We start from the raw sequence: 15,787 nt of genomic DNA, 5'->3' as shown, positions 1-15,787 counted from the left end.
GAGCAAGCTGGATGCTTTGCAATGGTCACACTGGGATTGCCAAAAGCTGCAGCACTTTTCCCCTCCAGCCAGACTGGATTAAACTGGCTATCAGTATTCTAAATTCACATAGAAGTCTCAGGGCCTGTCTGTGACCACCAGGCACAGGGCATTCCTGAAAAGACATCTGGTTACTGAATTTATGTAAGAACTGGGCAAACCACTTCAATCCCATCTGTTATTCCAACCTCCTGAGCACAGAGAACAGAATCCTTGAAAGAGAAAATCTCACAAAGGGTCTGAAAATGAGAACCACGATGCAATGTGTAATTTCCTCCTGAGAAAGATGCTGTACAATCTTACAGAAAACATGGCACGTTCCAGCATGTGGCTGTGTAAACAAGGGCCTAACACACCGTTTCACTACTCAGATTTCATACTACAACCGAGGTAATGCAACACAGCTAAAGCAGAGAGATCGCTTTGCCATGCTAAGTGATTTGCCTCCTACTCTGAAAATCAGCGAGGTAAATAAAGTGTTTTATATAAATACCAGACAGTTTCTCTCACCAAATAAATGCTCAAGTTTTTTAAAAAGATTCCTATTATTTTTCTCTGGAATATAGTCAGTGCTTAGTGTCCCATTCAGATTTTACCATTTATACACAGCTCTCTTATCTATTTCACATTCTAACTTTTGGTCTACATTAGAAGTCTGCTTGAATCCACAGTACCGCAGGAGAGGGAATTCATCGATGAAATTCCAAAAAGGTAAAGTCCAAACATGTTACAATTGAGTATAAACTTTCAGAATCCTTGTCTGAAAAAAATATGAACTTACATTTTTTGTGTAACATTCACTGACTGCAAATTACACTCAGTTTTCTTTCTGCTCTGAGTAAGGCTGCTATACTTACTTGTGCTGGGAAACAGCTGACACAGAAGTCCATGTGGGAAACAGGAGTGTAAAGATGAGCTTATATAGAGAAGCTCTGTGTGCTTATATAGGGAAGTCACCTCAATAAAGTGCTCAACACTGCATGCAAACATGTTAGCGTAATTTGCAGGTGACAGTGTGACGGAATTCTGTTGATTGCAGTGCAGTTGTGTTCCTTCCCATCAAGCTGAATTTAGCCTCTCTAGTCACCAAATCACATGAATAAACTGCTATGCATACATTTATTTTATTTTTAGGTCTCCAAGATCAATCAATGACATTCATGTGAGGAGAATCACAAGGCTAGGTAAAAAACAAACTAAGCTCTTCTGAGCACTAACAGTCATTGGGACCATCGGGACAAACATTCTGAAGGTTTCCAATGGCACAGCTCTGTGGATTGTAAACTGAATTACAACAGCTTTAAGCAGTTGTGGACTTTGGCACATCAGTCATCATAGAGAACTCATGCAGCAGAGCAAGCAGAAGGACTACTCAAGCAACAGATCCACCAACTCTCTTCATAGTGACATTTGTATACCTCAGCCTGCACTGTACCACGATGACACTGTGGTAGTGCTGAAAGTCAGGTGCCCAACATACACTGGCCCAGCAGAGAATCACCATCTCTGCTGCTGACTGTTTATTTCGTGCACAAAGCACAGGCATTCTCCCATTTCATTTCAGCTGGCCTCACCTCCCCCATAACTAAATTATTGTTATTATGCTCCACATAATCCTAGTACTGACAGGGATGTTTGTTATACATAATTAAAGATATTAATTTTGCATGGAACAGGAGACACAGAGCCAGGAACTTAATCTTTTTTTTAAATCTTCCATTAGAAAATTACCTTCATTAGCACCGACTCACTGAGCTTCTCTCTGTTGACAATTTTTATCGCGACCTTCTGACACGTGACACAGTGAACCCCCAACTTCACAAGCCCTGCAGGAGAAACAAAGCAAAATAGAAAGGAAGAATTGGTTAGAGGTTGAGCTTAGTTGTCAAGGGTTTTCCTTTTAGAACACCATCTAGATATTGGCAGCTTATATACAAACAAATTCCCATTAGTACCTCCTCTAGCCAGAAAAGGTCTTGTGAGTAAAGGAAACACTTCAGCCCACATTGTGACCATTTGGCAGTGAAGTCATCAACATCACTGATGCTCCTGCAGTTTCTGCCACTAAAACTGTGGTTTTGTTGAAGCACTGTAGCCCAGCTCTCACCACTCGAAGTGCGTTCTACCGGGAAGAAGTTCTCGCAATTGAACTGCACTGGACTAAGGGCATTTCCTACACCTGACATCAACAAAAACTTGGAAATCAGAAAAACTAGATGGTCAAATGTTTGCTTCTACATTTCTCTAGCTCCTTCCAAAGTTTCCATGATCACAATAAAAAGACACTTAATTTTGGCTTCCCTTACTGTTTTAATTTATCCTGCTGGATAAAGTTAATACTGTGATGAATGCCACTGTGGTGTGGAGGAACATCAGCACATGCTGCTACAATTCTAAGTTCTTGTTTGCTATTACTTACTATATTCTTGTCCTCAAAAAAGATAGAGTACTGTTAACTGATTATATTGGCAAAAGGATGCGATATCCCTGATAGGATTAGGATATTTAAACTATCATCAAAATATGTAACACCAAGACTTAAAAGAAAGAGGTAAGTAACATATATGAGCCATTATCTTCTGCAAAATTTTCATCTAAGTCTCGTGACTTACATGCAGGTACACTGAGATACCTCCACAGGTGAGTTTAAGATGGTCCCTTGACCTTTCAACTCTATTGTTGAAAGCTCAAGGGGCCATTAAGAAAATTTGTAGCTGGAAAAGTTGTACTTCATAGGTTCTTCAAGTGAGATCTTGTTTGCTTCAGGTTTTACTCTTGTCTAACACGCACATACAGCACACCACCTGATGGGCTGGATACAATCCCACTCCACACACTACATGCCAAATTGCCATTTAGGTTAATTCAGTTATAACTGACTAAAAAAGAAATGGCACCTCCCTGGTGTCACTGAGACCTGCTGTGTTTTGCAGGGCATTTATGAATAATGACATCAAACAGTAGAAAAAAAGACTAACTTAGTTCCCAGCTCCTAGGCTAGGTTGCAGTTAAGAAGCCAACCCCATCCCCGAATGCAAAGCATGAAGCCAAACACATTGCTTTATCTGGAATTTGAACACAATAAATTCCAGATAAAGCAATGAAACATTGAACACAGGACTTCACATGCCTTACTGAGGGGCAAATGATTCTTGCCTTACTACAAACTGGACCCAATTAAGTGAGCTAGAGTTTCATCAGGGACTTCAGCAATCTTCTGCAGGTACCTGTCCATCCTTTTTCTAAGCAGTTAATCGTAAATTTGGAATTATTTATCACTGGTTATTATGTGGAGAAATAAACTCCCAACTTGCTTCCAGTCACATCTCTTTTATGGCATGCTCAAGTGTTCTGGATATTTCTAGTCACATAATTTCTCAGTCTCATCTGGTTAAATGCTGACATCCTCACTTTCAGCTACGACATAAACAAGTCACAAAAATTAAGAATGCAGTGCACTGACAAATCCATTTGAAGCTGTGTACAGCAATAGTGTGTCCTCTGCCTGAAGTAACCGAGAACCAGATCTAGGGCAAGATGCTGTGATGTCCAACCACACCCACTCTTCTATCTAAATTTTTTCTATTCAAGTTGTAATATTAACTAAAGCACTTCTGGCTCTGTGTTCACTGTTCAGAGCACCTGCAGCCTTACTTATGCTTCTTCCCTTTGGCTTTGTTGTGTGTTTAGACAGAGGCTACTTAGCACCACCCTGTTAAGAGCATGCACTGTTTCTATCTGTGCTGATTGCTTCCTTCCTGCTTCTAGGACAAACCACAACCTTACATCACTCTTGCAGCACAATGACAGCACTTTCTACATTGCTCTTAGTTACACTTTCAAATCTCAGTAGAACTTCTAAATCAGTCCTTTTTATCTAGACTCCCAAGATCTGTGGCACTGTGTTTTACTGTACCATGGCATGGACCACTTATTTTCAGAGGTCAATAAGGGTGAGAAACAACTGCTCTCTACCTGGTTCTTCACTAATAATATACCAGACTTCTTATATCTCACACACTTCACTTTTGTCCTCTCTGAAGCACCCTAGAAGGGTTTAACCATGAACTTCTGGGACACAGTCATGCTGCACAGAATATCTTCACAGTGTCCTCTGTCCTTGTAGCTATTAACCTACCACAGAAGCTCAAAAATTAAGATTAAACTATTCTGTTTACTCCAATAAAAAGTTAACCAACTGTGAGAAGACAGCAAACACTTTGCAAAAATAAAACTGGTACTGAATGACATTGATTTTATATTGAATTAATTTCATTGACCTCAAGAAGTCATTCTTGATTTATGCTATGGTATCAAAGGATAGAATGAGAAAACATATGTGAGATTTAATGCGTCTTTCCTCTTCTCCTGATTTGCATTTTAAAAACCAAAAAAAAAAAAAAAAAGAAATGCACTGTCATTGCTGTCTGTTTTGTGGAGATAGAAATTTTAGACAAGCTTCTGAACAGCCCAAGACAGCACTTGTCACTGCACTAAATTCACTGAATGCAATTTTAGGATAAAGAAATAAAACATGTCGCTATGCCTCGCTTTCTCCCTTCTCTCCTGGCCACCTCCTTTTGACATTTGCATGTCAGCCTAAGCAGAAAAAGAAAAAAGGAAAAAAAAATCCCTCTTGGTAAGTCCATCTATAGGATAACACTCCTCTCCTGCTACTACGAAGAAAGCCTAATTGAGCTGAGGCAGGAAGGGTTCATCCTCAGGACTTCTGTTTCTGTCCCGTAATTTCAGTCAATTGTGGAACTACACAATTGAGATGAAATGTCTGAAATGTGGAATTGAGATCCTGTGGGCTTCTGATTCTTAAGGAGCCCTTTCACTGCCACAGAGAACACAAACCATTCAAGATGTATTATTTATCTACATAATAACAGACCTTAGAGAAAAGCAACTATGTGAATAAATTGCTAGGCTGCAACTGAAACAATGGAAGTGGCAGAAATCCTGCTTGGAAACAACTGTCCAAAGTGTGCTTACAGAGTTGTGGAAGAGGTGGTGCATCTTCCATTTTTTCCTCTTCTGTATATGCAGCTGTTAATGGGCACTTCAAAGCTGTTAATGAGCACTATATAAATCCTCCTCCAATACAGATGTGTCAATAAGTTCAGTACTTCTTTAAAAGCTTATCTACACAGTCAGCCCAGCACAGGTACGTGTGTCTTCTGCAAAGGAAACAAACATGGCTGCTGCTGCTGCTGCAAGGATATTTTCCACTGGCTTGGCTTACAGCAGGTCTGCCAGGCAACAAATAGATCTTGAACTTGTCTGCTTCATGAGTAATTAACCCCTCAAATGCAGGCAAGTAACCTTTCTGACTGCTAAAGTTAACTCTGGTCTGTCCTGACAGAAAATCTAAGATGCTGTGGGAATCAACTGCTTGAAGTTTCCTCCACCACCCAGACAGCTGTCACACACACCTCAGATCTCCATCTGTGGGTCATTCCTGGGGACTCTGGACACTGACATCCCAGGGCTTTAAAATCAGTTGTTGCATCCAATGAACTGCAAACATTGGGCTGCTTTTGATCTTAGCCACTGAACTGCATCAGAACCAGCCCTATAATTGCAAGTTGGGGAGTAAAGGAGAAAACATGAATACACTGGAGAGCAAGGGGATGTGTAAGTTAACACTGTCTTCTCATCATAACCAAACCCCACAATTTGGAAACCAACAAGCATAAAAACCCCAGATGACACAAAGATGCCACTGAAGGAAGAAGAGCAAAGGGAAGTGTGCAGGTCTGACACAGCCCAATGCAGCAGTGACCTGCTAATAATCATGCCTGAGCATTTTTTTGCTGGCAAGCTCCCACTCTGTGGATGCTTACAGATATACAGATAGTTTTTGAAAAGGACAGGAGCTGATGTGATGAGCAAGGGACAGATTTAGATCAGCTGGGAAGGGGACAGCCCATCCTGAAGCAGTACAGAGAGAAGATGATTCTTTTACCCAAGAAGAATGTTCTGTGGGGATGGAGAAACGAAAACTTCCCTCCAGCTCAGACAACATATTCACTGTGAATCCATGACCACAGCAAGTGGTCAATACTGTAACTGGCAATCACCTTCAGGATTTTTCAGCCAAGGACAGGATTTCAGAAGAGACTCATTTACTTTTGCCTTGCATTTTGTGTAGCAATTTTCTCTAACAGAAACTGAATAAAGCATTAAGAGCTTGGAGCTAGTGCTATTTGATATGCACTTTACAGTTGTGTAAATAGTAGCATCTTTCTAATGATCCTGTTATTACAACTCTTCGTTAGAGAAAGAAACATTCTAGGAACAAGAAAGAATGTTTTCAGTACTATCCAAACCTGAAGTCTGCCAAAGACACCAATCTGAAACAAATTATCATTTTGAGCCAGAAAGAGAGAGCAATAAATGATGAAACACCACTGGTGTTTAAATACAGCACTTATGGTATGTTCATTGTCAGTTATGTTTCCAGTCTTTAGTCTTTCAGAAATGCTAAACACAAATAACTTGTTATCCTGATTTTTAACCAAGAGGCAAATAACTACTCAAAGAAAAAAAGGTAGATTTGCTATATTTAACACATATGATTATTCCCAATGGTAAATGGAAGTCTCTCGCTTTCTTTTAAAATAAAACCAACCTAAAGTAAATTGCTGTAGTAGGAAAACTCAACACTGATTTCAGAAGATGATCTGCACACACATGTTGCTTACTCTTCACTTCAGAGCACATTGTCAAAAACCTTAAAAAATCCAAGCAGAAAGCCCTGGTCTGGCCAGAAGTGTCTATTTTGGCTAGATGAGCAATTAAAGGGATATCTAGAGAGAAATATCACTCCTCTTTTAACTTGAGTTAGCTAATTGCCAATTAATTCAAGTCAATGAACACTCTGCAAATGTTAATCTAGGCACTGCAAAACACAAACATTTGTGGTTTACTTCAGGGCTCAAGTACTGGCAACAAACGATCTGGATTAGAAAATGAACAAAAGTTCTAGGCTGACAAACTCCAGTACATTGTTTTTGAAAAAGCTTGATGTGTATATAGTATTGCTGCGCATGAACTTTGTACATATGCTCTTTATATATAAATAATTTAATTTTTGTATCCCCAGAAATTGGAGGTTGCTGTTGTACATCTTAAAAGAATTTATGGATGTTCATTGCTGAAAACTGTGTGCACTAACATTTGCAAGACCTGCAAACCTCAAGGATGCCAGTGCAGAAAATCAGCCCTTAGAGCAAACAAATGCATTAATGCATGCAGGGTGGAGGACAATCCTAAAATGTAATATTCCTCCTCTTTATTCTCCACAGTTATCTTCACAAACACTGTAGTTTCAATTAGGGTTAAATCAGTTCAGTTACAGTGTCTAGCTCTGCTGACTGCAGTGAAGTTGCTTTAGATCTGCAACAGTGGAAAATGGATTAAAATTTGGCCCACAGCAACATGATTTCCATAGCCGTAAAATAAGGATAATAACACTCACTTACTTACCTTGCAAGGGCTGTAGACGGATTAACTGATTAATCCTTACAAAGAATGTTGGAAAGGGATATAAATCCTATCCAAGTTTTACAGATAACTACCAGGAAAACTGCATTCTAAATACAATCTGGAAAGAAACCTCTAGATAATTTCTTATTATTAGCTTCCATTTTACATCCTATTTCTTTTAGAGCACAGATTTCTGGTCTCCAATGATGCACATCTTATACTACTCTTAGTTGAACTGGGAAGAACTTCGTTACTGAGCATCCTACTTAGAGAAACCAATAATTGCCCTTAATTACTCAGTCTTCTCATTGAAGAGATGTTTATTTTCTATAGCAATGGTTATCTCTAATTATTGCATTTAAAATAAACAGAGACTTACATCAAATGACACACAAATTACATGGTAACAATTTATAATTGCAAAATGGGAAAAGGAGGTATAGGAGAAATCTAGAAATCTAAAAGGATGAGGATGGAGCTACCCAGGTTGGTAATGAAATATTTTGACTGTGGACGCTTCTACAGAGATAGTCTAGTGCAAAAAGGCTGTTCTGAGAACTCATGCATTAATTGTTTTTCAACTGCACAAACTGTAATTATGGTAGGACTAAAGCCAGAGTTCAAATGCTCAGCAGGAGCATGGAAGGAGAGGTTCATCAGTGCTGAGATGCACATGCCTCAGCAAAGAGCTCAGGAGAGCTGCACACTAAATTGCCACAGCCCAGATTTACTGTCCTGAGCTACGAGCACTGTCAAACGTCTGCTGGCTTGGCCAGTCAGAGGGACACACTCCTAAGCTCAGAGATTGGTGAGAACAATGCATCGGCTCAGATGTGACTGGATCCACATGCCTGATATTAGGGAACAAGAGGCACAGACATGTACAGATATATATACACACACAGCAGCTCAGCAGGAGCAGTTTTTACACTGGATGCCTCAGAGATTATGGTGGGATCATCCTCCAAGCTCAGCAGGATCAAAACACACAGAACCAACATCACCTCTATCGATTTCTATCTTGGTCTCTTTCTTGCAATATTTCATAAATCAATACTTCTCAGAAAACCTTTATGGCCCCTGAATATGGCAAAGAATGTGAGTGTTGAGCCCTTTTGATGTGCTCTCTTTCCCTTCTCACCAGACACGCCCACATATCTAAAGAGGCCCCCTCAGGGAACCAGGACACAAACCTTCATTGGCACATTGATGCTGCTTTTGCAAAATACCACTATTTCATCAGACAAACTCTAACAAACTCTTGAAGTCCTCTGGGATCTATCAGCTGCTTGGGATGTCTATGGGCTGAGTTCAAGTCTTTGTTCCTGTATAAGAACACTTGGGAGACTAAGCTTTGCTACAAGTGCAGACTTCAGCCAAATGTGGCCATCTGAAAAGTGTCAGGGCAGCACCCCCATCCCTGCACATAGGGAAGGAGAAGAGTGGTTTCACTGGTTTCAGATTCTAGAGACAAATTAAAATACAACAGAGCTTTCTACTGATGCACCTGGAGAAAAAGCCCAACTCTTTTTACATGTCTGGATGGGTATTGGGAAAACTCTGCTTTCACTCGCAACTTCCCTAGTCAGAAGCCTTTTTTTTCCTCTTTCCAGGAGCTGTAGATCTCCTTGTAAAGCTCCTCTTGAGGAATGATGAGAGCCATGTTCCCCTTCAGACTTCATTAATCCTTTGTCAGGAGATGACCAAAGACAGCCATTTTCAGGTATAGCAGGAAGCCAGCAGAAGTCAGTCTATCCTGCCTATGGTATCTTCTGGAAAACACGTTGCTGTAATTAGGTAACATCTGGGTAATGAGCCACAACATCCCCACTTGGTCCAGTGATCTATTGAGAAGCACTGATGCACTAATAAGGAGGGAACAGTGAGCAGCAGAGAAAGAGAGGGTGAAGAAGGAGGAGGGGAAACAGCAGATAAACTGCTCTTCACATGTACTTTTAGCTGATGTTAATCCCATTTTCTATGCTAATTTCTTACACCTTCCCTTCTTCACCACACCTTTCCATGCTCCGTCAAGAAGTCCTCACAGCCTTTTGACCTCCCATCAGCCAAGACTGTTTCAGCTAGGTTATATGTATATTAAAAACCTAATTAAAAAAGGGGGGTTACCATGGAAAATCTTTATAGAGAGACAGAGGTCATGCTCTTCACAAGATTAGGCTCACCACAGAACACTTCATCTACCCAGCTCAGTGCTGATACAGCTTACTCTGCCCCCTGACATCTCTTAATCACCCCCTGACAGATTCCTAACAGGATTTTCACTGAGTGCTGATATGCTGCCCTTCAGTAAGGGCTCAAGAAGTGATTGGATTAACCACACTTGCACCCACGCCTTGGACAAGGGGCCAAACAGCAAGCCACAAGCTCAGGCAGCTCCCAGGAATTCCAGAAGGGAATAGCAGTGGGCTGTGGCCCATACACAGGCAGAGGAGAGATGCATTGGACATCCACTGCATATGTTGTTCTACAGAAACTTGTATTGTTCCAAGGACAAATTGCTCTGTATCCTGTGGAACTAACAGAGGCTGACCACTTGCAGTTCCACACCCTGAATTTCATTTCATTACCCACCACCAAAACTCTGGATCCTCCTCCAGTCCCAACTCACCGCATCTATGGACATCCTACTTCACTTCTACTCTCCTGCAGTGTCCTGACACCTGCAATTCCTTCCCACACCTCTATCCCCACTGAATCTATGTTCCTTATGCCTCCTGCAGTAATGCCCTCCATAGTTTTACCCATTTGTCCTGCAGTTCACCTGCCAGCTGCACAATTTCCTTCTGTGTACCATATTATCTCCTTTCTCCCGTGTAAGAGACAACAGGGGCCATGGCCAGTCCAGATCTGTGAGCACATGGTCACTGTAAGAAGTGTAGGAAATAGCACATTTTCTTAATTATACTGAGTATGAGAAACTCCAAGCCTCTGGTTTAGGACAATGGCAAGAAAGACCATCTGCAAACTGAATTCTGATTTACAAACAGGAAAGTCACAGCAAAAGAGAAACAGAATAAAATGTAAAAAAAAAATGAGACTATTATAATTTTAATGAATAGAAACAGGCATATTTAAAAAACCCAATCTGAACAAACTTTAAAAAGTATTGCCTTTAATTTGAGAATAATGGCTAAGGTCACAGCATGGAGCTGAAAGGATTTATTGACTCCTGCACCAAGAAGAACAGGAGCTGTCTACTCATGTAGTACAAAGTACAGTACAGCTGGTTCACTATGTTCCCTACAAAGAGAGGAAAGCAGAGCATCATATTCAAAACATAAAAAGGCCCAAGCACCTCATTAATTTTAGGTATGAGAAACAATGCAATACCTACAGAGCACGGTCAGCTGTGCTTCCACAATAAAAAGAAAGAAAATAAAATGAATTTAATTTCCTCACAAAAGGAATGTGGTTAGATAAACTGGAACATTACAGCCCACCTTCTGATACCCAGTTTCATCACATGGAATTCATACCACAGGGTCTGAGGCTAAGTATGTCCTGAAATATGACATCAATTTCAAACTCAGGCAGGAGCCAGTGATTATAAAAGGATGAGATTTCTGCTGTCAAAACACCTCTTTGTGTCATACTTCTCCTCCAGGATTTCTATGCAACAACTCCAGCCTGGGCTTCTGGAAGATCTCACAGTGAATTTTTCTCTTCTGGAATGATTCCATGGGTCTGATCTAAAGCCTTCTGAAGTCAATGCAAAGGCTCATCTGTTTCAGGAAATTGCAGATCAGTTTCTTCAGCAGCAGCTTAGAGCTGTAAAAACCTGGCTTATTCTAATAGGTGTTGCTGCAGACAATGACACTGAAGTGCTACAGATTTGGCTGTAGAAGACTTTATTCCAGAACCAGCTGTTCTCAAGGGTTACCAAACTGTACAACTCCCCGTATGTGTTAACTATCACTCAGGTAGAACAAATCTGCAGGCACAGTTATTCTTTAATCTTCATAAACTTTTACTGCACCACCTCCCTACACAGGAAAGGGTTCTGCTTTTAATCAGACTGGTATTTTCTTAGAATCAGAATAAAATGCTTAAATTAGCCTTCCTACAAACACTATTTCAAGGCCAGAGCCTTGAAGTAGTGTTTGTAATAATAAAGAAAAGAGTAGATGAACTTTCTAGAAGTCAATCTAGAGTCTCATGCCCTGTGCTTTTTTCTCTGATTGCTTTCTATTCTATTAATGATTTTATTTCTTGGCCCCACACATGTATCACAGAGCATCAGAAGACTTCAGGAGGTTCAATCAGAAGATTCACTGTAAGAAGGAGGACAATTTTTAAGCCTGGACAAGTACATAGAAATAAGCAAACAAACAATAAGCAGCTTGTCCCTACAGGCTACAAACCTGAGCAAAAGTTAAAATATCATCCCTCAAAAACAACACTCCCACGTGAGGACCCAGTTTTCCCCACGTGTACGTTACTGTGACCCCATTGGCTTCCTTGGAATTGTTCCCAGCTCCCTGTGACCAAGAACAGGCACTGCAGCCCTGCCAGCCTCTCCAAGGAGGTGACACAACACAGCACAGGCTACAAACAGTGGCCACAGAGGAGCTCAGTGTTGACTCAGAGTCACTCACGCTCAGAAGTGAAGGCAGCTCAGAAATAATTGAGAGTGCTGTGCCTGTTCAGTGTCCCAGCATACACAGGGGATAAACGTGCTAAAATAATACAATACTGCCCAGCAATAATGGCATTAGACAAATCATGTATCACTTCCTGAAAAGCCTCTGGCCTTAAGGGATACTGCCTGTACAGGGCACAGAAAATACTCTTTTGTCCTTATGAACATTACATGCACTTCAGTTCTTTGGTTTTGTATTTATTGTGAGCTCCTAAGCAACTAGAAACTGCTATGATATTCTTTACTGTACTGCAGGGTCAGGCCACCTGCACACTCAGGCCATGGCCAAGTTGCCCAGAGTTGGATATGAAGGGTTTCTCCCTGAACACAAAAATCAGCAGTTGAAATAGCTTATAGACCTGGCAGGACAGGTATCACAGCAACACTGAGTGTGACCCTCTGTGCTTAAAACCAAGAGTTCAAGGTTGCAGTCCAAATTTTAGTAGAGTTGATAATTTAAAAAAACCCTCTCAGCCAGAATGGAAAAAGACTTTTAGAAGAGAATCAAGAACTTTCAAAGGCTGAATATAGAAAAGCCTCAGTCTTCAGACTTGGACAGCCTAATTCTGGTACCTCAGTCCACAAACTAGTGAGCCTGGTTTGGTCAGATGGACAAACAACACCAGTTTGGGAAACACTGTGAGCTGCAGTGACCTGTGAAATGTCACAAAATGGTGGAACAGCCCTGCCATATGCACAGAATCTGCTTCCTGAGTTCCAGCCAGGTCAGTGAGGCTTCCTGCACAAGCAGACTGGCTGCACACATTAGAAACAGGAGTGCAGGAAGGCACGTGGGTACTGTGAGCTCTACCAACAGCAGAGGGTGCAGCAGACACAGCCCCACAGGTTTCAGCTGCAGAACGACCTCGTCTGAGTTTCCTGAGGGACCATTTTTACTTGCATATACAAGACTTTAACTCTTCCCTTCTATTTCACAAGATACAAGCCCCTGCAAGCACCAGGAGATAGAGAAACACAGAAAGAAAAGCTTACTTCTTAGAGAGAGAAGCTAACTTCACTTCTGAGAAAGAGCAGAGGTGCTCCCCTCAGGTCACATTAAAGGGAATTAAGGAAAATCTGTGGCTTTTGTGTGATTACAAGTTGTTAAATACAATAGAGAATCCCTCATCCCAGAGCATCAAGTGTAAATCCCACTAATAACTACATGAAGAATCCTAAATAAAGGTTATTTTAAAAATCTGTCTCTCTTTGCAGTGTACTCTTCTGAAAATCCTCCTCTTCAGCTGCATGTGAATGTTGCTGTGAACAGTACACAATGCTGAAATGGGCAGAGAAGGTGCCCTCTGAAACCACAGAGGCAACCAGGTGAGGGAATATGAGAGCAGGGACGTCCAGACTGCACTTGGTGGCAGTGCACTGGAAACAACATAAAGAAAACCAGGGCAGCACATGTCCAGGTATTTAGCAACAGAGTTAAAGATGCTGCTCTGATTTCTGCCAGCAGTCCATAATTTGCTGCTGAGAAGGAAAAAAAAAATAAATCTAGAATTTGCTGTTAGTTACAGTATCACAGAATTATGCTGTGAGGTACCTCTAGAGATGATCAAGTCAAAGCCCCTTTTCAAGCAGGGACAGCTAGAGCATGTTGCCCAAGAGCAAGTTGGATTTAGGGTATCTCCACAGGTGAAGACTCCATAACCTCCATGGATTCCTGTTCTGTTGTTTAACCACCCTCACAGTAAATAGAGTGTTTATTGTGTTTAGATAAATTCTGTTCTAATTCGTGCCCGTTGTCTCTCATCCTATCAGTGGCCACTACTGCAAAGAGTCAGACCCCTCTTTATTCCCTCACAAGAGGTATTTATACACAATGATGAGATGCTTTTTCAACAAACCAAATCGTCCAGCTCTAATCTTCCAGAAGAAGCCTCAGTTTTTCCATGTTTGTGGCCCTATCCTGGATTCAGTAAGTCCATGTTGCTTGTACTTGTGGAGGCCCAGAACTGGATGCAGTTCTCTAGCTGTGAGCTTGGGCAGAGAAAAAGGGTTACTTCCCTCAATTCAGCTGATCCTGCAAGCCCAGGATGGTTTCCTACCCTTGGTACACCAGTGCCTGGCATGCTCATGGTCAGCTTGGTGGCCACCAGGACCTTGAGGTCCTTCTGTGCAGATCTGCCTTCCAGCCAGATGGTCCCCTGTGTGTACTGATCCCTTGGTTATTCCTTCCCAAGTACTGCACTCAGCATTCCTGTGACAGTCCTGCCTGCTCTGTTCTCAAGCCTAAGTACCTCTGGATGGCAGCACAACCACCTGGTCCATCAGACATTCCTACTGGTTTTGGTCTCAAAAATACAGTGTGTTGAATTTGGTTCATTCAGTGGCTTTCTTCCATTGAGAGCCTGTGGGTATTACTGAGCAAAGAACACTTTCAGAGCATTTTAAGAATATTTAATGGAAAAACAATGCTTCTTTGCAGAAGTATTTTTGAGAATTGCTTTTTTGAGCATTTTTGACGATGCTTCCTTGCAGAAGCAATTTTAAGAATATGATCTAAATTACTTCAAGTAATTCTTCATGTTTTCTACATGTTTTATCCTAAAAGAGAAACTGTCCCTTAACATTTTCTAGTTAGCACAAGACAACCCAAAGAAAATGAAACCAGAACCTGTACGACAAAAGGAGAGTGAGATAAACGTAAGGAAAGATGTGAATGAGCTGCTTGTTTTTCTTCAGCCACACCACAGTTCATTCTCAGGAGTCCTATAAGCATTGGGTAAGTTAAAACTGAAGGGAAACTTCACATGCTTCTCCTCTGACTACAGACAATGCTGTGGATGGGCCACTGTGTGGTAAATTCTTGCTTTTATTGTCTGGGTATGTGAAACAAGACTTCTTCTCACCCCAGCCTTCCTACTGGCTCCTCCAGCTTACATACCCTCTAAAGAAGCCCATCCATACAAACTGCTCTCTAATTCTTCCCATACAGCAGGGAAGAGCCACTGTGGAAGAAGAGCAACCATCCACATAACCAAAGCTGAGACTTTCTCCTCCAGAGACCTGGCTTTAAGGTCTGGTTCATCTCATTCTCATTCCAAGTGAGGATCCCAGCACAACAGAGTCTGTTTGCCAGAGCCCAGAAATTGTCAGGTGAGCAGTGATGTGTCCTGGGAAGCAGAAAGAGCTCTGCATAGTGTCTGCCTAGGAGCACCTCACATGCTGTCCTACCTGGTCAAAACAAACTCTTTTAAAATCTTTTAAACTTTATGTTTATTTTTAAATGGAATCAGCACATCTGAATAATAAATAATGATTTTTCATTTTAAAATAAATTTAATTTCATTTCAACTTTCAGGCCAAATAGAGGTTGATGCAAATGGCCTATAAAGAATATATGCCCATCTACAGTAACTAGAAAATGCCAATCATCAATCTACAATGTAGCAAAAAAATGTCAAGAAAGGATGCAAGTAAATGCACATTAACTACATTACGAGTTCAATGAATGGGCAGCAGAAAAGAATGTCTTTCTAACTACAGAAGAGAAAGGCTAAATTTATTTTGCAAATCATCATAACTGGATGGCCACCAACTTGAAAATGAACCTTCCTTTGGAAAATATCTAAAATGTAGAAA

The 15,787-nt window shown here is 41.1% G+C and overlaps 1 protein-coding gene across 13 annotated transcripts in view; it reads right to left on the bottom strand.

The window, feature by feature from the left end:
- Positions 1-15,787, bottom strand: part of BRSK2 (BR serine/threonine kinase 2) — a 304,213-nt gene that overhangs the window by 151,262 nt on the left and 137,164 nt on the right. For all 13 annotated transcript variants that reach the window (XM_071427715.1, XM_071427718.1, XM_071427716.1 and 10 more), the window contains exon 2: positions 1,771-1,865. In XM_071427715.1, coding sequence (XP_071283816.1) covers positions 1,771-1,865 — 95 coding nt within the window. The remainder of the gene's footprint in view (positions 1-1,770; positions 1,866-15,787) is intronic.

This window comes from Agelaius tricolor, unplaced genomic scaffold, assembly GCF_023055355.1.
Source record: "Agelaius tricolor isolate 1412-34295 unplaced genomic scaffold, bAgeTri1.0.p SCAF_5, whole genome shotgun sequence".
Taxonomy (NCBI): Eukaryota; Metazoa; Chordata; class Aves; order Passeriformes; family Icteridae; genus Agelaius; species Agelaius tricolor.
This window is presented reverse-complemented; position numbering and strand designations above follow the sequence as displayed.